Below are 24863 nucleotides of genomic sequence, written 5' to 3'. Positions count from 1 at the left end.
TAAAATCAAATACACTATTTTAATCTTAGGGAACATAATCCATTGTGAACATAATTTACCCTTGACACATTCTTTTCAATTTAATTTTGTGTCATTTAGGACACAAAAACATTGACTTTCTGGGAATCGTTTGGAGTAAATTATAAGAGTTCAAGCCATACTACTGACCAAGTATTTCCAAAATACCATTTCAGTGTATGCTTCTAAAACAAAGCATTCCTAACTCTTTCTAGAGTGCTAAATATTCTTTGAACATAAATGTTTTTATACTAAAGTACAGTGTATTATATTTTACTAAGACAAAAAAAATGTTACGGCTGAATAAATGCTGCAAGAAAGTTATGCAAACATTGAAAGAACATTGCACTAGGCAGCCGCCACTAATATAACCTTACTAGTCCTTATAGGATGTGGGTTTTTTCCCACCAAGGCTGTAATTAGGCACATACTGTAGACAACAAAGAAGTCTTTGGTTGTTCACTTAAGCTCAGAACACATCTCTCAAACCGAAGCTGAGTCAGTTTGGGCTTTCAAGTGCAAACCTATGATTTTCTTGTTTGATTTGGCATTGCTAATAACCAGAATCCAGCTGTTCCTGGTATTTATTTATTCTGTGATACTTCACTTTGTTTCTTAGCTTCACAAAGTAGTCCCAAAAAGCTCTAGAAGGTACACATAAGACAAAGCAGCGACGGCGGCTATTAGCACCGGGAAGAAGGCTGCCAGCAACTGGGTGACTACCTAAGTGGCATGCACAGACCACGAAAAAGTAAGCAGTCCTACAAATTAGTCAATAATAAATGTTCTTTCTCAGTAAGTTGAAAGAAAGTCTAGAAAAACATTTTTCCATATTCCTTCCTTTTCCTTTATGAATGCCTGGCTTCAACTATGAAGTGCCTGTGCTAACGGAACATCATCTATCCATAAGACAAGTCCTGCTGAAGTCAAAAGGAAGGAAGTACTGATGTGGGTAATTACACCGCAGTGCGAGCAACAGGATGCTGCTTTGGCCACTTGCTGAAAAGTACAAATAGGTCTCAAATTTCCTTAATTGGAGGCACTTCAGAATGCTACCTTTAGAGGGCACTTAGAAGTTTTTGCCTAAAGTTAGATGAAGCTTGAATTATCAAAAAAGTAACATCCTCAGTATCCAGGAAGAGGTTATGTTATGTCATAATTTCATACCTCAACATTTGAAGCTAATAAAGCAGCATTAGCTGGGAAAAGGTTTACAATTCCACTCTTGGTTTAAGTGGGAAGTCATACACATAGTTACACTAAAGAAGGCAATAGGGATTAGAAAGCTGACATACTACAGTCAATGATCCAGCGTGTGAAATACATTCCTTCATTATATTACTGTTTTACCCTATAACGATCTTTATCTTTCCACCTATTTTCTGAAGTAACCTTTTGATCAATCGGAATGCCTTATTTAAAGTAGTATTTTCCTAGTGTTTATCCTACACCTTCACAACCAAATGCCCCACCACAGTAAGTCAGGAAGTAACTTCATTTCTATACAAATGATGTAAGTTTTGGTATATGAAAACAGGCAAGTGAAAATAGAAACATGTACTCTTGGCTTGGCAGTGTATGAAGTTAATGAGGATTTTAACAATGCAATAGCCTTCACTAGCAACGTCACACAAAAATTTACAATACACCTAGCGTGATATACATTTATTTAGAATGACATAAATGAGCCCACAAGACGCTGTTCCTCCTCTTATCTGTGTAGAAGGTAACTCAAAGAATTCAAATGGGATTGAGAGGAGTCCAAGGGTAAACATTTAGAAAAAATATTTGTGTGTATTTGGTGTTTTAAACATGACATAAAAATAAAAGTACAACTCTTTCAATTGATATCCTACCTGAAGGTCTTTCACATTTGGAAACGGAATACCTATGGTTATAACCGCACGGGCATTGTCATCACAGAAATCCAAGCCTTCACTAACTTTTCCTCTGCACACAGCTATAAGGAGTGCTCCATCTTGAACAAGCCAGAGAGGAACATACAAATCATTCCCAGTGACAAACTGAGTATCAGAAGAAAGCTTCACCAACATCTTTTAGAAAGCTAAACATAATATAGCATAATGCACTGTGTATCAGTCTGGAAAAGATGAGTGAATATAAAGCTACTTTGTTAGAGGGATGAGATTAACTCCACTTTGATCAATAATACTGTGATTTTGGACATCAACTACCAAAATAATTTTGCACCATATAACATAGTGGTACTTAATTACGAAGAACCATATATATCTACTACAAAATTTTAAAATTTTAAATCTTAAATTTTGCACTCCAAAAATCATGCTATTTATTTTTTGACATACTATCATTCTTTGTTCTCTACACTAATAATTGAGTATTTTGAGCAGAAATCCTATAGTGGCTGTAATATAAGATGGTAAATCACAGTTATGCAATGTATTTTAAGTCTGATTCTTTAAGAAGCCAGTCTGTGCCCTGCTGGACACATAATTGCACATCCTGACACACCTCATTGCCCTTTGAATATCACTATTAGGATTATGCATCGTCCTGTACTTCCCTATATCCTCATGCAACAATACAAATAGCAGTTAATCTTCCTCATTTATCACAATAACTTATTGAGCTGAGGTTAATTTAACTGCTTATCTACACCTTATTCTAATTGTTAAGCACTTTAAGAATCCCTTTTTTTTTAAACGTCAAGAGTCTGTATCAACTACTTTGTATGTCTGAAGAACGTACCTTTTTCTCCTTTACATTTTATTGCATCATAGTATATTTTCAGCAGTTCATCAAAGTCACTCTTTGCCCCGCCTTGAGGCTCTGCAATGACTGTCTTAACCAGCTCCAGGTTTCTCCATAAGCCAGTGTGCATCCAGCGATCTTTTAATTTGTCCAACAGCTGAAAACAAACAGAAAAATCTGGAAGAGCTATAATGAAAGGTCAATCACTTGAACTGTTCAAATAAAGCACACAAAGACACTTACTTTAGTGAAATTATATTATTTGGGTTTTGTATTTATGAATACAAGTTTCCCTACCATACACTGTTGCACAGCTATGCAACACTTGGGAACACTATGGCCACTTTGTAAACAGGATGGCCACTAATTTTGCTAATTAGGAACAGTGCAGATTTTTGAGTTATCGGAGCAAAACTCTCTACATCTATAACAGTGGTCACTGAAGAGCATCTTCTGGTATTCCTCAAAGCAAGAGGAATGCCATTCAAAGAAAAATGGAAATTACCTGGTTTTCTGATTACCAAGTAAGAGATCCCTAAGTAAGACTGGAAACAAATTCTAAATTAAATTGAAACAAGCCTTTACATCTTAAATTTCCACAATATTTCAATATTTTAAAATTTACATAGTTAAGTTGGGGAAGGAGGTATTGATGTAGGATTTATTAACAGCCTCCTCTGCTTCTTGAAGGGCCTGTCAGCTTTGTTATACCTACCAGATTATGAACTGTGCACATTTTACTCCAAATCAGTCCACATTCAAATCTTGCAAGCAAATAAGCTTGTTCCATATTTAGTGTGAATGTAATGAAAATATGTATTGCATTACAAAAAGCAAAGTCTAAAATTACCACAGAAACTGAAGTCAGACAGGTCAGGTCATTTTGCAGTTAGCAGTCATCGCATGCCCTTTTCTCATCAATTTCTAGACTGAATTTTATCAAGACAGGGAGCAAAAAAGTCACTCCTTCAACTGACATGTTCGTCTGATGGTGCACAGCACTGCCCTCAAGACAAGAGCAAGGCAACCAACACATTTTAGAATGAACTGAATAGACCTGCTACAACGGACAGAAGTAAACACTTTATTTCACTCCTTTTACTGTTCAGCGATGGTTAGTGTGTCACTATTGTGCAGTAGAGTTACTGAGCTTCATATGTACAGAGATTTTAAATTCATAGATTCTGTAATAAGGGTTATGCTCTTAATTTGTCTCTACTTCCCTCAACTCCACTCACTGAAGCCTTTCTCAGTATTTTGCTTCAGGCTATATAAACTGCTCCATCTGGAACCTGCACTTGCCCCAGTTCATTGCTCAAAAAGCCACAGCATCCCTTAACTCCAACCCGCATGCCTTTTTGATGCACTCCAGCCAAGCTCTCAGGATCCTGCATGGTTACTGTTAGAAAATTAATCTGTCCCATGTCCAAATACACAGCTTAAGTGTTATTGTGAAGCAGAACTAATGGTAACTAATTGTCACATTTGAGTTTACAGGGAGAGCACTTGCAAATGTATAGGAAACTGTTTAAAAGAACCCTTGTGCATGCCATGTTCTCAGCATTTAAGATCTGAGCTTATTCTCTGACATTAAGTATTTGGATTGGTTCCTTTTGAGGCACATGTGGTTCAGAGGGGACAAATACTATGTTATTCTTGAATTTTCCCTAGCTTTGTTCAAGCCTCTATTCAGGGAATTACACTTGCTTACTACTGACGTGACACCATTAGAAAGACTAAGTGATGAATAGTAGGAGCAGTTTCCTACACATACAGATGTTACTGTAGAATAAATCATCTCTTCTAAATGTGTCTGTCCTACTGTTGTCCCCTTCTCTACCAGCTCTGTCATTTCCTGGCAGCATCCTGTCTGTAATCTCTTTTTATATAAAAGGTCGTAATACTATGACCGAGCAATGACTGTCCATCTTGCCATCCGCAGCCTGCCACTATGCCTTCAGTTCTTGGATATGATATGGAGATAATTCTGGTAAAGAAAAGAATCAAACAAATTATGCCTCTAAGTACATCCATTTGGGATCTGTTAGAGCTGCCAGTGACTATAATATTATTAGCTTTCCAGATTTCATTCTTCCTTCTGTGAAACTAATGTCTGCCTGGGCATTCACTTAGCAATCTATGCTAAATTCACTTCTAGCACTGCCTGCTGTTTACCATGCATGACAAAAGGAGGCCAGCCAGATAATATAGACAGGAAATCTTTGGCTATAACTGAATTTGACGTTTACATCCATAAAACTATCCATGCTTTGACTTCGAAGGGTCACTTGCCCCTGACCTTCTCCTCCTCCTATCATCTCAGACACTGAAATCAATGGTATTTTTCATAAACACACCCTTGTGAAGTGTTCTTAGCAGAAAAATTGTTTCTTAATTTAAGAGAATCAAAGTCTCTTGATAGTCTCAGAAAGGGCAAGACTCCTTAAAAAAATTACTTACTCCCTCAATTCCATTGTATTTCTCTCATATTTGAAAGAAGTATAACTTACATTCGTAGTTGGAAAGATAGCAGTAGAAAACCTTCCTCCAAATTCTTAAGAAAAGATCTTTTCTCTTTTGTGGGTTACCTAGCCCCTCCAGGTAATTATCTATCAGACCATAATAGGTTCAGGTTTCTTGTTTAATTGACAGCAACCATCACAATAGAAAATCTACACTTTTTGATGGAAATGTGTGAATTATTCATGAAAAATCTTTGGCAATAATGGAACAACTCATTTAATTCACACAAAAGCTATTACCTCTTCCATTTAATGGAGTTTCCTACATACGGAAACTTTCTTGCACACAGGAAAGTATGCACAAACACACACAATACCCATGCTATAGACACAGACGCTAAAACGAGAAATATGGACATGACTGAATACAAATAAATAAAATATAGAACACATACATGCCTGGCAAGAGCTAGGAATCAAGTGCAGGTTTCTCATAAAAAATTATTTCACTTCGGGTTGAAAAAGTGCAAATGGGAGGAAGATATAATGCCAGGAATCACAGGAAGCAACCAGTAATGCCCACAGTCAGTCACTTTTTCTACCCAAGGGAATAATAGTTTCTGCAGTGGAAGGCAGTCTGTGTATATTTTATTAAATCCCTTAAAAATGGATTCTCAAATGGTTTATTAACAAATGGTCTTCCTCCAGGAGAGCAGAAAATCTTGTTAGAAAGAATCTGTCATCTTCCCATGCACTGAAGGATGTTTACTTTGATAGCTTTTTCCTTTTTTTTCCTTTCTGCAATTTAAAGACACCTGTAAGCTATGAGCCATAGAAACTATGAGCTTAGTGTTTAGATTCACCATTCGTCTTTGCCAGCATCCCGCTTTTTAGGCAGCTTTTGAAGCACTCTTGGAAGTTTGGGAATGGGGGAAACTGTTTTCTCAACATCTCTTGCCATTACGTTGCACTCCTAGGCAAAATCCTCTCATCCTGCATCCACAAAGGAAAAGCTTTGCCCCTTTCCATGTGCCGCTTCATTTTATACAGTGCCAAAAATTGCATTAGGAGTTTCCCATGTCATGAAGCAAGACCAAAAACTTGTTTAATGTATTTTATCCTAAGGCAAGTCCATTGCAATTTCCAGCATCTTAACAAAGTCGAGAAGTTAATTTGCAGCATCCAAGTTGTTGGGGATGCACTTTTTCTGCAGTATTCATTACCTCCTGACAGGGATTTTTTGAAGTAGCAAATACCTGAGATGAGGGAGGGTCTAACAGAAAACACTGTAACATAATGAGTAAGTTACTCTGGTTTACAGTTCCCTAGCTCTTGTCCTGCTACAAGCACCTGCTACTAAATTTCTTTACATAGAATATTCCTTAAATATTTTAGCATTGATTCACGTAATGAATGGATTGCACCTTCTTGCCAGCAGAGTAAAAAGGCATCACAGAAATAAACCCACCATCAAGAAGTGCTTGAGGAAGCAATGGAACACTTAAAAATATGAAAGGATATTCAAGAGCAGTACAGGACAAAAAGAATAAAGACCTAACCGGCACCTGACAGCAGAGTAAAATAACTCTACTGGGTAGTTTAACAACTATTAACTATTTCATAATAACTATCAGTTACAATTGTATTGTATATGCTTGTGCACCTTTGAAACTATATGCTGTCTTGTTACCCGTACATTTATGTAAAAACTGAACAAAAGGTATTTCAAGGTGCGCAAAATTTACACAAATATCTTGTAACCCTCTTAAAAGTCTGCCATTATACACTAAAAAACCACTTCTCCAAACTTTGGTATTTTTTCATCTTGTTTCTATGTAATTTTTTTTTTAATGATATGAAGTTCCACTTTTCATTGTTATTCAGATATGAAGGGTAGCTGGGGGAAGAAAGGAAACAGCCATTAGGTTTTTCTTAATAAAAATCACAGTATTGGCACCACTGTTAGTGCAAAAAGTCAGAGATTCCCAAGGGACTAACATTGATCTAAAAGCCTTTTCCCATGCAGAGCTCTTCATGTGTTTGCTACGAGAATTTTCTTTTTGAATAAGCACTGCTTCAAATCAAAGTGTGTCTCCAGTGGGCTGGAAACGTGTTTGAAGGGTCAAATAGAAGTTCTACACGCAGTCAGCACAAAACTTCAGAAATGGAAAACAGGCATCTACGGCTAACCCGGAGGCTGAGCAACAGGACTTAGCCCCCTAGACTCTGTTTTGGTAGAACTAAGAGGGCTATGCTACGCTTGGGACTAAAAGGGCGCTCACTTGCAGAAAACAGGGTTAGCATCCAATCCACCGACATGTAAAAGTGACACACAGAGATGCAGAGTGCTGCTATAATGATGTACTCTTACATCGTCTTTTAAGCGTCAGTCCATTAATGCACATTTTACATACAGACACCAAAATTCTACATCTACATGAAATGGAGTGGGGAAGAGGTGGTGTCAGTTTTAGAAGCAGCTAAAATCTCATAATAAATATTTCCCCTTTAATTTCAAGGCTATGTTACATGGTAGTGTGTTTCGGTTTTTTTAAATGGAATATAGACATATTATCTTAAGATAATTTCGAGCTATGGTTTGTAAAACCTGAAGTGTCTCAAGAAACACCAAATAGAACAGACTGGCCTGGGTCATTCCCTGCTGAATACCTACAACTGATTATAAAAAAATATAGACTAAAAAAATCTAGACTAAACTAGAACACTATAGACACATAGATTAGGGACTTCAAATATGGAACAAAGGGATCCCCCAAAGCTCTAGCAGATGGAGAAGAATATACTTTTACATCTACAAAACTGAAATACATCATGCTATTTTCCTAGTACACAGACTAGGGAAATTACAGATTATCTCATTCAACAGTTTCTTTTTCTACGTAGCTTTGGAACTGTTTTACAGATTTATTATTTTTTAACTTTGCAATACCAAAAACATTTTAAGAAGCTGGAGATGTATGTACCCACATCCAGCTGCACCTCTCTCCACATACAGGATGAACAACTGTTTTAGCAACCATAATTAGATTTGGAGAGAGACAAGAGAACCTGTCAAATTGGATTGTGCTCTTTTAGTCCTCTCAAAACCTTACATCCCCCAGGTACGCAAAATCAACCACAAAGTAAGGAAAAAGTATCCAAAGGCAATTCCAACTGCCTAGAAATCTAGCTAGGATGGGGGAACAAAAATAAAACCTACTCATTTAAATAAAACAATAAAACTTTTTCCAATACACGGTGCTCTAATTTTAAAACTCGTGCTTCTTCCAGCTCTCATCTGAGTCATACTTAAACTTATGAAACAGGTATCCCTGCATATTTAAAACATACATTAATAAGGTCTTATACCTTTCCAAAGTATGCAACACGTAATGTCTTACCAGCCTTTCAATTTCAATAACACATTATAAAAGAGAACAAATACATCATAAAATAGACCGTGGGAGATGCGAATCTGCAATTGATGGATATTGTAAGTGATTCAGTAACCAAAAAACCTAAATAACTTAGAGACAGTACTCCAAACATCTAACAATAAAATTTAATAGTATTAAATAATTTTTGCTCTTTGAAAAAATTTTTAATTTAGTTTTTTATCTATAATTAAGAATGTTCATGAATCAAAGTCTTTTAAAAACATACTATTTAAGACAGACCTCACCAGCAGTGTGCCTAACACTTTAAATAGCTTTTCTTTAAATTTTATACTAGATGTAAACGTAATTTATACCTTCTTCAGTAACAGAAGGCATTAATTTCTGTATCTTTCCTCTCCTCTTCTTCCACTGATCTCATAAACTCTGTTTTGCTTCAAGACATTGAGTAACTCAGTCCTTCAGAGAGTGCTTTTATCTTATCTAAGCAACAGGAGGAGGCAGTGGAGTGGAGGAGGCAGAGGAGTGCAGATACCAAATTTATACACTGAGTTTTATCAAATGTTTTTGCTTCAATGCAATGCTTGTATCTTGACAGAAAAATAACAGGTGTCAAAACCAAACAAATAAGAGGCTTTTTTTCCCCTCTGCATCTACTGAAACCCCTTACACTCAGAGAGAATGTCAAGAAGAAATGCAGTTTTCTTTTCTTACTACAAAATGTTTTCTTACTACAAAATGTTTCCCACCTTGGACTGTTTGCAAAAAAAAAAAAAAAAAAAAAAAGTGTACAGGTTGCTTTATATATCACAGGACAACTCAACCTGCATCTGCATCAGCTGCCTCCTCTCTTCCTTTCAGTTAAAAAAGAAAAAAAAACAAAACCAAACCCAAACCAACCACTCTGACAGATCCTTCTGCAAATTTAAGCTATTTTTAAGCTATTAGGATGGAGAACATCATATTTTCCACTAAAGTAATCCTCTGCTGATCTCAAGGCACAGATGTTTTTATAATGTACCTAATTCCATAGGTATTGCATTACCTTTAATAAGCTTCCAGGATGATGCAGTTTGCTGAGTCAGCTGGTTAGCTCCAGCTGTAAGTTTTTGTTCAAACCACTCTCCCACTGGTCTCAAAGCCCTACTCTGTTCAGCATGATGGTTAATTACCTGGTTGAATATTCTACTTCTACTATGAAAGAATGAAACCATCTCTATATTAGTGATAATCCCAAAATACATTCAGTCATTAAATAAATGCATTTAGTACGTCACTTAAACACTAGTGGCCTTAAATTCACGTTATTTCAAAGTAACCATGAAGAATATATCTGGCAAGACTCCACCCACTTTTTTCACATCACTTACATACTGTTCTTACAGGCTCGTATTAAACTAACGTCTTCAAGAACTCAGATGTTTTGGAAAAGTACAGAATTAGCAAAAGTTATTCGGACAGTTCTCTGAACTAAAAGGGTTGTCAAGCCTCTGTACTGAATGCCCCGGAATCCTATAGGTAACTGACCTCCAGGACTATTGGAACTCTCCAATTTGGGGGAAACAACAGATAACAAAGCCAATGTGGTGGCATGGGATCAGTAATTAATTCCATTTCCACCTTTACTTTAAAAACAAACAAACAAAAAACCCAAACAAAAAACCTAACAATAAGAAGTCCTTTGAGATTAAAAGTGAACACAAAGGAAACAGCAGAAGGAAAAAAGTAAACAGAGTAATGAAATGGGAATAAAAGATTGAAGGGACAAGAGATAACTGCCTGGAAGGATTCAGGTGAAAGGAAAAAGCAGAGTTTCCTTCCAAAAGCAGAAGGGAAAATATTTGGGCCAACTAACCAATAAAATCTAATGTCCGCTATCCAAATCTTTAAAATAAATTTGGAAATAGCACTCTAGAACTATTAGAAATAGTACTATAAAAAGCACAATGTCCCTTGATAAGAATAAAAGGTCACATGCATGAAAAGAAAGCAATGAAACCCAATAACATTTATCAATATCACCAAGAACACTGCATGCTTTCAAAAGGACTGAAAAAACACACGCCTTTTAGCCACAAGTCATTTACCAAATTGGCAAAGATGATTTTACATTTCATCTTTTTTCCTTTTTTCCTTCTTAATCAACCTGTACAATTTTTCAACTATGATTAAGAATAAAATCCCATTCCTCACCAAAAAAGAAGAAACCTCAATTTTGCTTGCCACCCAGACACTTGCACTGCACTAGCCTGGGACTACACCAGCCAAGAATAACCAAGTCCATTGAATTAAATATTTAAGCAGTTGTTCGCACTCAATTAGATTTTCATGAAAGGTTAAGCAACAGACTGATTCACAGAAACCTCTTCATGTTTATGGGCGGTAGCTAACATAATACAAGGAGGTATTTAAAATTCATTCTTTTGAATGACTAAGCTGATACAAAATACTAACATATCTATTAACAACAACGACAAAAAAAAGTATTTTAAGCTTTGAATTCCATTTTCTCCATTTCTAATTATAACACATTTCATTTAAAGAGAACATAAAAATATCTGTGCCCAAAATATTTCATTTGTGAAATAAAATCTACTTTCCAAATAGAATGTTAATTTCCCACTGTTAATGGGAAACTGGAGAAAAATACCAAATGCCCATATAAATACATATGCACAGGTAATCTTTTCTTTATGTGCCAAAATAAACTGATTTAATGCAGCATTTTAATGGGAACAGGCCATAAAAAGATGCTATTCTTATGAAGGAGAGGCTGCGCCTCCTTTCTACTGCACACTTCCCCAACTATTTATTATCATCGTGAGGCCGCGACCAGCAATGCAACGAAATGTTCTTTTGAACCAGACTTGGTTTACAGAGCACTAACTCCAGATCAACTTCTGTCTGAATTCCTTTCCCAAAGTGTTACAGAGCCTCTGTAAGGAAATACTCTGTAATTACAAAACAGAAAATATATTAAAAAAAAAATTATTAAGCATTTTTTCTGCCATCAGGAAAAAGAAAGCATTCTATCATAAAACCAATAATTAAAGAATACAGGGAACATAATATGTTCAGACTTTGATTTCTTTGTTTTAAGGAATATGAAGACTAGGCAGCACAGAGAGGAATTTTAATGTGGAAAGACCTTAGAAAAGCCCTGAAATAAAAGTAGACATTGTGAAGGAATGAGACCATCTAAGTACAACTTCCAGAGGAAAACACACATTCCTCACTTTTTTCAGAACTTCTCCTTTTCAGCTGATGAGGAAGATTTTCTAACGTGTATTTAACTGCTAACCCTTACCATCTGTTACAGCAAAAATCAAATCAAGTGCATAAAATAAGAGCGCATATATTTAAAGCAAAAGCAGTTAAAAGGGAAGTGATTTTGAAAACTTAAGCTTGCACAGATAGTCACGATTCCAAAATTCAAACAAAATTGCTGAAGTTGATCAATGCGCAGCAGGTTATTACCTTCTATAAGAAAAGTTACATTTTATTAGAAAGCCTTCAACAGTCCGGAGATGAAATCCAGGAAGCTGCGAAGGGACCTCGACCCAAGTCACACGTGTATTCTGACATTTTACATTTCTTCCAGAGTTATGAAGAAAGATCATACAGCCTTTTAATTTTGCTAACAGGTGGTCTATATCATGGAGTCTTTCCTCAACATATCTCCCAGGAGAAAGTTGCCCTCAATTGGAAATCTATATCACCACTACCTGTGCTATTTCAAGAGATTTTTCACTTAGATCTCTCTTACCTTTTCTTCGCAACAGAAAATCAGCTTGAAGAATAAAACTTTAAAATCACGTGTCTTATTTTCAAGAATATGCGTGGAAAAGGTGTCTTTTTAAGTTTAGAAGTACTGTACTTATTTTGTCAAGGAAAATTTTAAACAAACATGAAAGAAAAACAAACATTTAGGACCAAGACTCATGTGTTGAGATACCTACAAGGAAATGCGCTAGGAAATGCGAGGTAAAATCTGTGCTAGCCCACACAGGCTTGGCAGGCACACGGGGCGGGGGGGTGGGGGAGAAGGAAAAAAAAAAAAAATAGATAAAAGCTACCATGCAACTCAACTACATAATTAAACTAAACCCTGAACATGGTGAAAAACTCTGTATTATGAACAAGATTCTGATCACCATGTGCACACTCCAGCACAATAAAAGGTGAATAATTCATAATCATTTTCAAGAAAAATTATGCATCACTCAACTTGGGGGAAACACAGGGGATTTCACTGGTATGATTTTTCTTTCGGGACAATGACAAAGTGCCGCTCACCAGCAGGAAACTGAAGCACTGAACTGTGTTCCATGTGCCATAAATCAACACTGCAGCCTACAGGATGTCTCTCTGGTACCAACATACCATCAATTTTTCAATAACCTCCTTAAATAATGGAATATCTGAATGGCGACAACAGTAATGAAAAATGAAATGTTTTGCACACCAAAGACTCTAGAATAACACAGTTAATTTGTTGCTTCTACAGTTAAAGAAGCTTTTTTATATAAAATCTTTTCCCAAAAAACCCAACATGTTTTACCACAAAACAATCTGGATAGCCTTTGAAGTATTCAGTCTTTGAGCTCCATCGCAGCTGTTTCTAAACAACCTGGTTCAAAATAGGGTTTCTTTTGTGGTTTTAAAATTAACCAAGACAACAGCTTTCTGTGTTACAAGAACTGCTTGTACATTCACCCCAGGCTATCATTACACTTTCACGTTCCAGTGAGAGAACAATCCTTCACACAATGAAAGCTCTCCAGAAAAAAACCTTATTTTTAAAAGGATTGTTTAGATCCTGGTCCTGAATCAAATACAAAATTATTAACTGTTCTTGAATGAAGTCTGCATCCTACACAGCTGTCCTCTTCTTCACCAGTCAAAATCCAAGCTCAGTCATCTTTGACCTCTTTTTTTCCAGAATAAAGAGGATAAAAAAAAAGACCAGGTTGTCTTAGTGGCACATCAGCAGTGAAGCACAGTATCATCTGGGAAAACTGATTCAAACGGACGTGCAGCGTAGTGCTAGGCACGAGGCCGACCAAGTCCACGAATGCTCACACAGTAAATGGGGGCAGGCAGATGCCTCTCACGGGGAACTGACTCCAAGAGTGGGAGAGTAACAGGTTTTAGCTTTTAGTCTTCTATTAACACTAACAGAGAAAATATTTTTAAATTTGTAGAAGGCATTTTACACCTGTAGTTATTAAATAATTTTATGAAAAATTAATATTCTCTTTATTTTCTCAGAAAAGTTAGCCATTTTTCCCCTGTTATACAGCAAATCAGTGCACGTAAAAGAACTAAGACAATTTCTCAGCAACAACCATGTATTTTATACGTGTTGTTTAGCTCTGAATAGGTAATTACATAACGATAAATTATGATAACAGGGAACGATATCAACTCTGATTCTTGGAGACATCTAAAACCTCTCATTTGGAAAGCAGGACCACTAGACAGAAGAATCAGTACAACTCCAGACCTAAGCCACAGAATGAAGCAAACGTTAAAATACAGAAATGCAAAGTGATAAAACTTTCTGCAATCACGACAATGCAAATGATGAACCTCACCAACGTCACAAGTATTAGAAACACGCACTTCAGTCAGCAGCAATTAAGGAGGGAACAATAAGTAATTCATCTTGCACAGTAAGAAGCTATTGCATGACTTTACCAAAAGAAAATTTTAAAGCACTCTGCCAAACTTAACTAAGTATATAACATTTCTGTAACAAACGAGAGATAAAATAGGGTTCCATAGATAAAAGAGCATGAATAATAAGAATGAATCAGGAACTATTACCTATCCCAGAAAAAAGAATCTGATGCTGGGGAGGAAAACCTGAAAGCAGGATCCTTAAACACAAACTTTACCATAAATCCAGTGACCTCACTGGAACTGTGCTGTTACGCTAAGTAAGGAGCTGGTTTTCTGGTTTGGGGTGTTGTTTGGATTTTTTTTTTTTAATTCAGTACCCTTCCTTCCCAAATGAAAAAGAGTTATCTGACCTTATGTAACTTGGACCATCTTTTTTCTGCAACAGTAAACGCTTGATATACCTTCACCATATATACTACACAGTTTAAAAAAAAAAGAAGAAAATAAAAAAGCTAGTGTAAGTATTTCTTCAAAGTAGACAACTCTATCCCCTCTCCCTCCTTCCCTTCTCCCTGACAAAAAATGTAGGAAGAGGGAGGAACAACAGACCTTTCAGTGTATCAGATTCTTAAGAAAGAACGTCTCACCTCATGATCAAAAATAGGAAGAAAAAGCTGAAAACAAAGTTTCAGATGTAACACACTGCAATTTGGCTACTAACAAGCCAACTGGCTCATTTGTAAGCCAGAAAACAGAATTTTTATGTTTTGTGCAAGTTATTTGTTTCAAAACATTTTTGCAAAAAAATAATCCATTAATGCACTGTGAACTGAATCAAAATGCAATGAACACTCTTTAGAATACACTATCTCACCAATTCCATTTTATCACAAAGAAGCTTGCTTACCCAATTAGCAACTAAGTTGAAGGCATGATTTTCTAAGACATGACTTCATAGGCTTCCTGACTTTCCAATGAAGCGGATTTTTTCTTAGGTTAAAATAGCCCCAGTGCCCCTTTTCATACATTTAATATTCAGGTTCTTGTATATGCTGTTACTTTGCTGATACAGAACATGCTACCTAAATATACGCTTTCAAGTATATTTTATCTCATACATAGTGGTTTTCACACATGAAGAAGTTGCATCTCTACCACATCAGGCAGTGAACCTCTAAGAAATTTCAAAGGGACCAGGAACTCTGCAGGTTGCAATGGTACAGAACAGTACTGTCAAAGTACCCTGTGCAAGACACACCTTCTTCTTCAAAACAATGTTGCTTATGTATATTGTTCCTTATTAATAACTACAGTTTTCCATCCTGCTTTCTCTCCTCTTCATTAAAAGCTCTTGAGAAAAAAACCATGTTGACTGTAATTGTTATTTACTATTTGGACTGCCATTCACAGAGTGCAAACTTTGTGACTGTGAAAACTCATTTTCAATGCAGTTACTACTTAAATGGTAGGAAAAATATGCAAGCAGAAAGTGTTAATTACAATGGAAACTGGAGCATGTGTTAACTAGATACAACAATTCAGCTCGCAGCACTTTGACGAGTCAGAGCTCAGAAGTGAAGAACAATAATAGATTTTTAGTTTATTTTCCTGATGCTGTATGCTCAGGGTATTTAAGCTAACAGCGTAATAAAATATTAAACTGCACAGCTCTCAGGGTGTGAAATTCACAAGCAAAACACTCATCTACCAGTATGGCATGTAATTTTTTTAGACATAATACCCAATAATCTGCCACAGACTGTCGCTATGGATTCTACTTTATATGATGTGCAGATGCTACCAGAAAGTATATCTGCTCTATGTAAAAAGCAAGTGCCACAGGGCACTTGAATAATTGCAAGTCCCTTGCTGGTCACCGTAGCAGTTCAGTAAGCCACGGAAAGTATATTTGTTCATTCTTTGCAGCCAGTAATTCAAAAAGATAGGGTGGGACCCAAATCACACCTCGAAATTTCCCCTGAGCCAACAGCACTGAACTGCTACAACATTGTGTACTCGAGGAGTGGCCGTGTGTAAAATGTCTGACTGCAATAAGCAGTACATATGAAGAGCAAAAGGCTCCGCGATTCCCACATTTTCTGTGGGTTTCCACAGAACGAGAAGTCAGAACAGTTCATTCCTTTCATATCACTTCACCCGAATTTCCATTCACCCAGAATATTCACCTGAGTAACTCTCCAGTTTATTTGGTTAACATGCAGTAAAGGCAGACTCAGTTAACAATGCTGCAATTTCATACTAATGACTTTATAATATAAACAATATTTCATAAAATAATCAGAATTTCTGAATGAGTATCTTTATAGATTCTCCTTAATATAGGTCAATCACTGAAAAATGTCTTTTAAAAAAGCACAGAAACGTTTCATCTCTGAGACTGAGCTCTAGCAGTAAAAGGGATGATCGTGCTCCCTTCCTTGAGTGTGCAATATCATCTCTTCCCTTGAGCTCTCTCTGACACTTCTCTGACCTCCTGCTGAGCCAACTCAGTTCACAAGGCCAGCAGAAAACTAACCAAGGGAGAAAAAAAAAAAAGGGGGATAAAAACTTTTCCTTTGTTCTGGAGATCTGAATCAGTTGACACAAAATTCAGAGTAGCACAAGAACGATCACAGGGAAAGGGGCAAGAACCGCGCTGTTCAGCACCACGCTGCTGGATCATCTCCTCTAACTTCTCTAAGCATATCTAATGTTTGGATTGTCTCTGATTTCCCAGAAACCAGGAAAATTACTCCATAGCCAGTAATCTAGGATCCTGTCATACTATTTAAGAAAGGAAACAAATATTGTGCAACTATTTAGATTGTCAGTTATCATCCCCCAAAGATAAAATTTTATCTTTGATGTAGCCCAACATTTTTCTTGGCCTGCTGGGTAAGTAACACATGTGGATAGTCAAAACTGAAATCAGCCATCGGTAACCAAGCAGTGGGAAAAAACCCACCCCAAAACCAAAAACCAAACTACTCAAGAGCTTAAAAAAATTCTAAGTTAAAACATTCTAATAAATCATTATAATAAAACACATATAAGCTGTAAAAGTGTAGGAGAACTTCAATTATTCCTTTGGAGAATAATTCAGCACTATTCTGGCTTTCTTATTTCAAGGAGATATGTCTGCTGTAGCCTCTATAATTACACAAGAAATGATCTTGCCAGGTGTGAACTGCCAGCTTCATCTTCAAATTTAGTTTGGCAGAGTAACTTGATTGAATTGACGACACAAAAGAAGGAGGCTTGCCAACAGAATTTGAGGATAAAGATTATATACCTGGTTATAGAAAAACTCTTATTCTAATTCTTTTTGTACGAACTTCACTACTCCTTCTGCTACTGCTCTCTATTTGAACCGATACCACCACAATAGTCTTCAGTGCCCGAGGCAGAAAAAAGAGCATTGTGATGGAATGGCTGAAATCTTCCATCACACACAGTGATTTTTACATACGTGTCTTCGCTATGCCCAAGCCAACGGGAAAAATGGAAACTGCAGACTTCAGAAATCACATTACGATTTACAGGAGCTATTGGAGCTCTCAGAAGACACCTCAGATAATGCACAGCAAGCCTGAAAATTGTTCTTTCGGATGAATGTGAGGGCCCCGATAGCCAGACAGTTTATATTACAGACATTTAAATGTTTAAATGATGGAAAAATGGAGAATAAAACTGAAAGTAGATATTCTATATGATTAATGGGAGCAAAAAAACCCATAAAACATGAAGAAGCTGAGATAAAGATCAGAAAGAAAACTACCAGTGCAGAGTAAGAGTGAAAAACAAGCAATGAAGAAACAATAGTGGACAACAAGTAAAACAAAATTCCATCTACATTTATTAGATACAAATGTTGAAATGCATAGTTTTTGAGTCATTAGAATTCGGTTTTTTTAGATCCCATTTTCCCAAAATTACGCCCCATCAGACAGAAATCACTTTACTAAGATTGTCATCAGAGTAAGGCAAAAGACACAGCTTTAGAATCTGGCAATAAGCCTTTCTTCTCAAAGAAAAAGAAAAAAACCCCAAAGGTTCACTTCAGTGTCATGAGCCCTACCTCAGCCCTCTGCAGTCACTGACAAAAACCGCCAGTGCCTTTCCGGGGGCATTACACAGTCGTCAGCGCCAGGGAAGAGACACAGAGTGCCTCTTGCATGTTGTTTAATTACTCTGCCATCATTTTGCTCTACTTTTATTGTTAGGTACTTGCACATAATTTGAGATAGCAAGGATGACAGAATTCTATTCCCTAAAGTCTTTTCTCGTTTTTAGGGTTTCTTACATACTGTAATAGCATCGTTGCAGCTGTTTGGCTCAAACAAATAAGGCTTCTGGAGTAAGAGAATGCCTTTCCCTTGAGAGCAGCAAGCAAATGCTGTGCAGAAAGTGAGTATCATTATTAATTTACAATTATTTCGTAACTTACCCCTGATATGCCAGCCTGTTTAAAGGTCTCCTTTCTTTTCATTCCAATGAATGTGATGTTGGATATTAGCTATAGTTACAACACCTAAAACTAGATGACACATTGAAACATTCTGTTTCCTCTATCATTTTGAAGCTGTAACAGTGTAAATTACATTCTATAACATTAAAATTATGCAGAAACATAATGTTTATGTAACTTCAAAGAACAAATTTCTGTCATAAAACATACTTGGTGTGAACAGATCCCTACATCCCGCAAATATTTACACACAGGAGTAAATCTCTTCCTCGAAGTACTCCTACAGCTGTCAACAGGAATCTCAAGGAGAATATTACTCTTGATAAAGCATTTATCCCTGCATATTATACCTAAATACACCTAAAAGAAAAATTTAAGCAATCTTATGGAACCCACCCGACGTTACTAGATAATTCCTCACATAAGCACTCTGCAATCAATGCAACTGCACCATGGAGCAACCATCTGTGGTGCAAATAACTATTTTCCTATTTAATTTCAAATTCACCTTTTAACTGCACAAACCTAATGGTTTCCAATTTTGCCTCCATACACATTACAAGCAAAAAGACACTGTGGAATGTTTATCTCTTATCTGGATATTGTCATTTTACTGTCTCAAACTTCTTAAAACAAGCTTTTCGCTAGGGAGGAAATCAGTCAGCATCAGACCTAGTGGGGAAACCCTGCACTTGCTCAATGTCTATGGCTCTTACATAGTTCCAGATGTTCAGAACATTAATAATGCACTAACTCAAAACCTCTTTTTGAAACTTTAGAATGTGCAAATTGCATTAAAACCTCTTTGCCCTCATTAATGGTATTGTTACAATCCCAGTACTCTGGAAAATGTTTTTTGGCATTTGTTTAACTTTGTGATATTGCCATTTACTCATTTTAACAGCCAGTGCTCAAATCTTAATGCTTTTAATAGGCCTGGCTAAACAGACTACCATCTTTTGTAAATTTATTGAAGTAATTTATTAAATAAGTAAAAGTTGTCTGAAGGCAGCGTTGTTTTTTTTTTTTATTGACGGCAGAAAAAAATGGGTTTCTTATAATTTATTTACAAATCTGTGTTTCAGGAAAGTTTTAGAAATGAAAATATTCTGTTCTTTTTTCAGCGTTATGACCAATTCATTTTCTGCCACTCTGACATAATAATTTCTACCAACCTCATACCAATCTCAGTAAGAAAAGGGGTCTGTCTTAAACTAAGAAGAGCCAGACATTCAGAATTAATACTGAAACTGTATATCCCTCCCTCAGCCTGTCATACAGAGGGGTGGCACATTGATGTCCAGGCCAGGGGACAGTATATTCAAGGACGTGGTCTCATATCCAATGCAGACACACTGCTGTGCAATGGCAGAAGAGGACAATAGTCAGAGGTTAAACTGAGGTCCCTCCTGTTTATTCCAAATAAATACCTAAACTGAACCTGAAGATTCTCAGTCTGTTTGAAAACAGCACAAATTAGATCTATTGCCATGCTCTGCACTGCTCAGAGAGTTAATTAATATTGTTAAGGCCTGCTTGCCTAAAGTTGTGTAATACTGCCAAGAATGGTACGTCAACAGAATGGTAAACAGCACTCCTCTGCAACGTCACTATAGCTTTGGTTCATACCTTAAACATGGAAAGGGAGCCAAGACAATAAACAGAGGTGTTCCGGTCCAAATGGATTCGCTGTCACCCAATCTGTCTGTTCTCACTGGAGAGAACACGACCAGCCAAGAGAACAGGAAAAGGGGATGAGATTGACAGAACTTAAACTCTGAACTAGCAGCTCCTAAAATTCTGAGATACACAGAAACTCAAATGTGAAATTCAGCATTTATTTTTTCCAAGTAACAAAAGTTACTATATATGTATCATTATAACCTTACCCCAAAACTCTCAAGGGAAACAGCAAATGCAACGCAGCATTGATTGGTCTCTACCTACACGTTAATAGTTCCGCCTTTCTGATTAACATATTACATGGCAACGCCAATTTATGATGAAGGGTATTTGTTCATTAGTAGTAGGATTGAGACTGCCAGGTATATTCAAGATTGGATATTGAGTAGTTCGGTCTCAGATATATTGTACACAAAACTCGTGACATGCTCGCTTGCATGGAGAAGTAACAAGTAACTGTTGTTAAAGCTGACTGTATTGCAAATATTTACCCTTATAGTTACACCTCAAGTTCAACAGCATCTGTGATAAAGTGACCTAAAAATTATTTTCTCGTGGTTTTGGGTGCTTTTTAATTATACCCTGAGTTACAAAAGTGCTACTTCAATAACGGAGCAGTGCTTTCAATTAGCCTTGTAATTCCTGTTTCCTCTTTTACCTTGTCTGTTCTGTTCTTTTCCTCAATTTCAGCTCCCAACGAAGGGCTGGTGAACAGGAACAAAACTCAGAAACACCCCTTAATATAGGATGTATAAGAACCTTCATTAGGTTATACCAACTAACCTTACTAGAAGTAAGTCAGTCTGAAAAAAAGGCCATTCACAAGAAAAGTGCTCTAGGAAACAAATGCCTTGGACCACTTTGTTCCAACATATTATTTGTTAAATTTACGAGACAAACAAGAAAGCAGTTACTATTTTTATCTTTGTAGGCTAGTATTTCTTGAAATTTTCTTCATTTTTCCAAGATATTTCCCTCTACAAAACTATTTGATACTGTATAATGCAAAATATACAGCAACACGGTGCAACTACTGAGTAAAACTGCTATTTGACCTCAAAAGTTAAAGCTTTGTAAAGGAAAGCAGATACAAAAGAAATATGATTAATCTGAATCAATGGAGATCTTGCATCTTACCTACATCTTAAAGGTGTAGGAGAAAAAGAAAAAAGCAATAAACAAATCTTGGATTCTCAAGTGAAGAATACTTACCAGTTCATAAGTTTTACTCATGAAAACATGCATTCCAAGCCTTTTGAGCAACTATTCTTATTTTTAAAATTTTACTTCCAAGTTATGGCTCAACAATTAGCAGATACAAATTAACAAACAATGCCTCACAGAAAAAAAAAAAAAAAAAAACCAACAAAAAACCCCAAACCAAAACACAACACCAAAATACCAACATTAACATTATTGTCCAAAGCTTATTTTGTAAAAAAGCTACTAAAGAAAGGTCAGTTAATTCATCATGATGGATTATCACTAAAATTTATAAGCATTAGCATTTTTCTCCTTGCTGGATACCTTGACTTTGATATGACACATATTGAATGAATCATCTAAGATGCAGGCACCAGGCAAGATATATCTTAATGCAGACAGGTTGGCGACATGAACCCTAATGGTCCTTATCTTAATCTTGTTTAAAAGCATCTTAGATTTCTGAGTAATCTTTTCACCTTCTGATATTCTCTTTTATGGAGTGTTTTTGCTGGAGTTGCTACTGATTTTCACATAAATGCATTTCTGTTGCATAGTACCACCAGTTTTAGTAGCCCTAAAAATGATCTAGGTTTGCAATTTAGTAAATGTTAAGATTAAGCTTATTTTAAAAAAAGTCAATGTGCCAGAACTCTGATAATGACAATAAAAATGTGTATGTTACTGCAGATTATCCCATTCATGAAACATGGTATCACAGCTGTTCATAACATAAACAGACACCTATCGAATGTGGAGATGTATATCTGATGCATTGTTTTCTTCTCATCCATATACTTTCCTCTGTTGCATTATTAACCTCAGATATTTGCCATATGTTTATTTTAAACAGTCACTCTTCAATGAAAATATGTTTATTCAAATACCTGATTAAGATAAAGGCAAGTTTCTCTACTATTGCTTTTTGTGTATTCACATCTAGCAATTCCAAATGACACAGAGATAACAAGGTAGCAGACTTTTCCCACAAAACTGCACTGAGCTCTTTCTGCTTTGATTAAAAAAAAAAAACCAGGGGATGGATGGGCACAGAGGAAGATAACAGGTGAATTATTTGTAATTCAGATTTTTTTTCAGTAACAGCAGTTCATACATTAGGTAAAAAAGTCTTTGGAAAGTACCTTCTCAGCCTGACAAAGTGTTTTCCTAACCTGACAATTAGGAAAGGATGCAGGCTTACAATGTTATGACTTTGAATTTGACTTTAAATTCTTTACAAAACAGTTGAATAACATTCTACAGATTATAAATATCTTGTTGTAAGGGGTGCTCCAGAGCAAAATATAGAAAAGTGACTACTACCTCTCCCTGGCAGTAGACAGCTTCTTCAAAGAAATCTAGAATCTCGCAGGAAATAATCTACCTGAGGAAATGCTAATAGAGAAGAATGCAAGCCATTAATGGATGCTTTTGGCACACATGAGCACTGGAAGGAGTATTTGACTAAAATTCAAGCTCCTGCAGCAACATACTCTGCTGACATTTATAACGTTCATCTCAGATGTTCTATAAGCAGCATCCAGTTTTCTCATTTTATGATTAGGTTAATGTGGTGACATTTAGAAATTTTACTTGCCCGCTATTTATTTGCACATTGGAAACTCTGTAGTAGGTTGATATCTCTTCTAAGTGAGCATGAGGTATTTTTTCTCTCTATTATACACTTCAGAAGTCTGAAACAAATCATTAAATTTCTGCCAGAGTTTGTTTCTCCAGCTCTAACATGAATACAGGGGTCATCACTTTCACCAAGTATTGGTAGATTACTTCTTTAATGTATACAAAGCAGCCTGAAATTCCAGACATAGTACAGAGAAATAAATATTACTCATAAAAGCCCCTTAAATTCCAGACTGGAAAGTTCAAATGGTAATACTCATTCTATTTCTGCCACAAATTTATTTTATTTCCAACATCGTGTAATGAAGTTCTGAATAACAGGACAAGCAGTAAGAGAACACCGCTTGGATGCTAGCTCTAGGGTCCCGCCATCGTTCCTCACAAACTGTGTCAGGCAGGGTTCTCAGCTTCTGCTTCCTGTGGCAGGTGTTACACCTTCCATTCTTTCTATTCCCATAGACTGAGGCCAAAAAGTGTTGATTTGCCATTCTTACAACAAAAAAGAACATATGCCTATATTTTATTAAAGTGAACAAAAGCCTATGAAATTCAAAGTGAACAGGAGTGAATGAAAGTGCAGTAAGCTGCTATTTCTGTCTCTAGCACTCTCCTTATATACAAACAAGGAAAGTAACATACAATTTACTACCTGGATTAAATTAATAATGGGCTTTCCAGAAAAATAAAATTAACTCTACTTACAAAGCAAAATAATTAGGGATAATTGTCAAAGAGGTTCTCAGGCAAATAGGTAAAAATATGCAGCATGAATGCCGAAAGTGAGGTACTGAAACAGACAGAGCCATCCAAGAAGCAGGGCTTCTGCCAGAGGTGCAGAGCAAAGGACATCATTACTGAGCCACAAATTCTGAAAACTAAAAGAGAATGTTGAACTGAAAAATGCATCTGTAAGTGTAACCAAACTGAAATCCAATGTACATGTCTAAATTCAAACTCCATCAAATTACCTGGATAGATGGTACTCAAAATTCAGAGCATTTCCCTCAGCCTTTCCAGACGTTTAAAAAAAGACTTTATTTTCCACTTATTCCAAAGTTGAAAATCCAATTAATAAAACAGGTTGAGCCCTCAAAAAATCTGCTTAACTCATAATAGTTAATTTAGTGAGGTACCTGACCATGTATATTAATCGGCTCTTGATAGCCTTGAACAATTTCTTTAAAAGCTGCAGTTTTTTAAAGAGACGTAGCAATTTCCCCACAAGAATCTCTGAAAATCAGCTTTGAAATGCAAATGTGCAGGGAAGCAATATTCTATATGATAATGAAAGAAAAGTACCTTGTTTCCCCTGCACTAATATGCTTATGCTTACATTATTCTGTGTTTTCAACATATTAATCTCAGACTTAAAGGCAACCCAATCCAGAATAAAAGAAGTAGAATGAAAAAGGGCATCCATAGAAAAATATTGGCAATGTGATTTTAAAAGATCATCCTTCAATTGTCTGCAATTTATATTTATCAATACTTTCGCTAGGATCATGGAAGTGTTCCCACAAAGAAAAAAAACCACTCAACGTGTTTAGCTAGGTGACCTTTCAGTAAAACATAAGGGCAGTGAGAGGGGGAAGGGTCCCAGAGCTGCCCAGAAATCTCTTTCCTTCTTTATTAAAT

At 36.3% G+C, this 24863-nt stretch overlaps 1 protein-coding gene across 3 annotated transcripts in view; it reads right to left on the bottom strand.

Annotated features, from left to right (window-relative positions):
* Positions 1-24863, bottom strand: part of BRIP1 (BRCA1 interacting DNA helicase 1) — a 63580-nt gene that overhangs the window by 18529 nt on the left and 20188 nt on the right. For all 3 annotated transcript variants that reach the window (XM_082328053.1, XM_082328054.1, XM_082328055.1), the window contains 2 exons: positions 2749-2908; positions 1875-1996 (listed from right to left, as the gene is read on the bottom strand). In XM_082328053.1, the coding sequence (XP_082184179.1) occupies positions 1875-1996; positions 2749-2908 (282 nt within the window). The remainder of the gene's footprint in view (positions 1-1874; positions 1997-2748; positions 2909-24863) is intronic.

Source organism: Platalea leucorodia (assembly GCF_965183815.1).
Source record: "Platalea leucorodia genome assembly, chromosome: 16".
Lineage (NCBI taxonomy): Eukaryota > Metazoa > Chordata > Aves > Pelecaniformes > Threskiornithidae > Platalea > Platalea leucorodia.
This window is presented reverse-complemented; position numbering and strand designations above follow the sequence as displayed.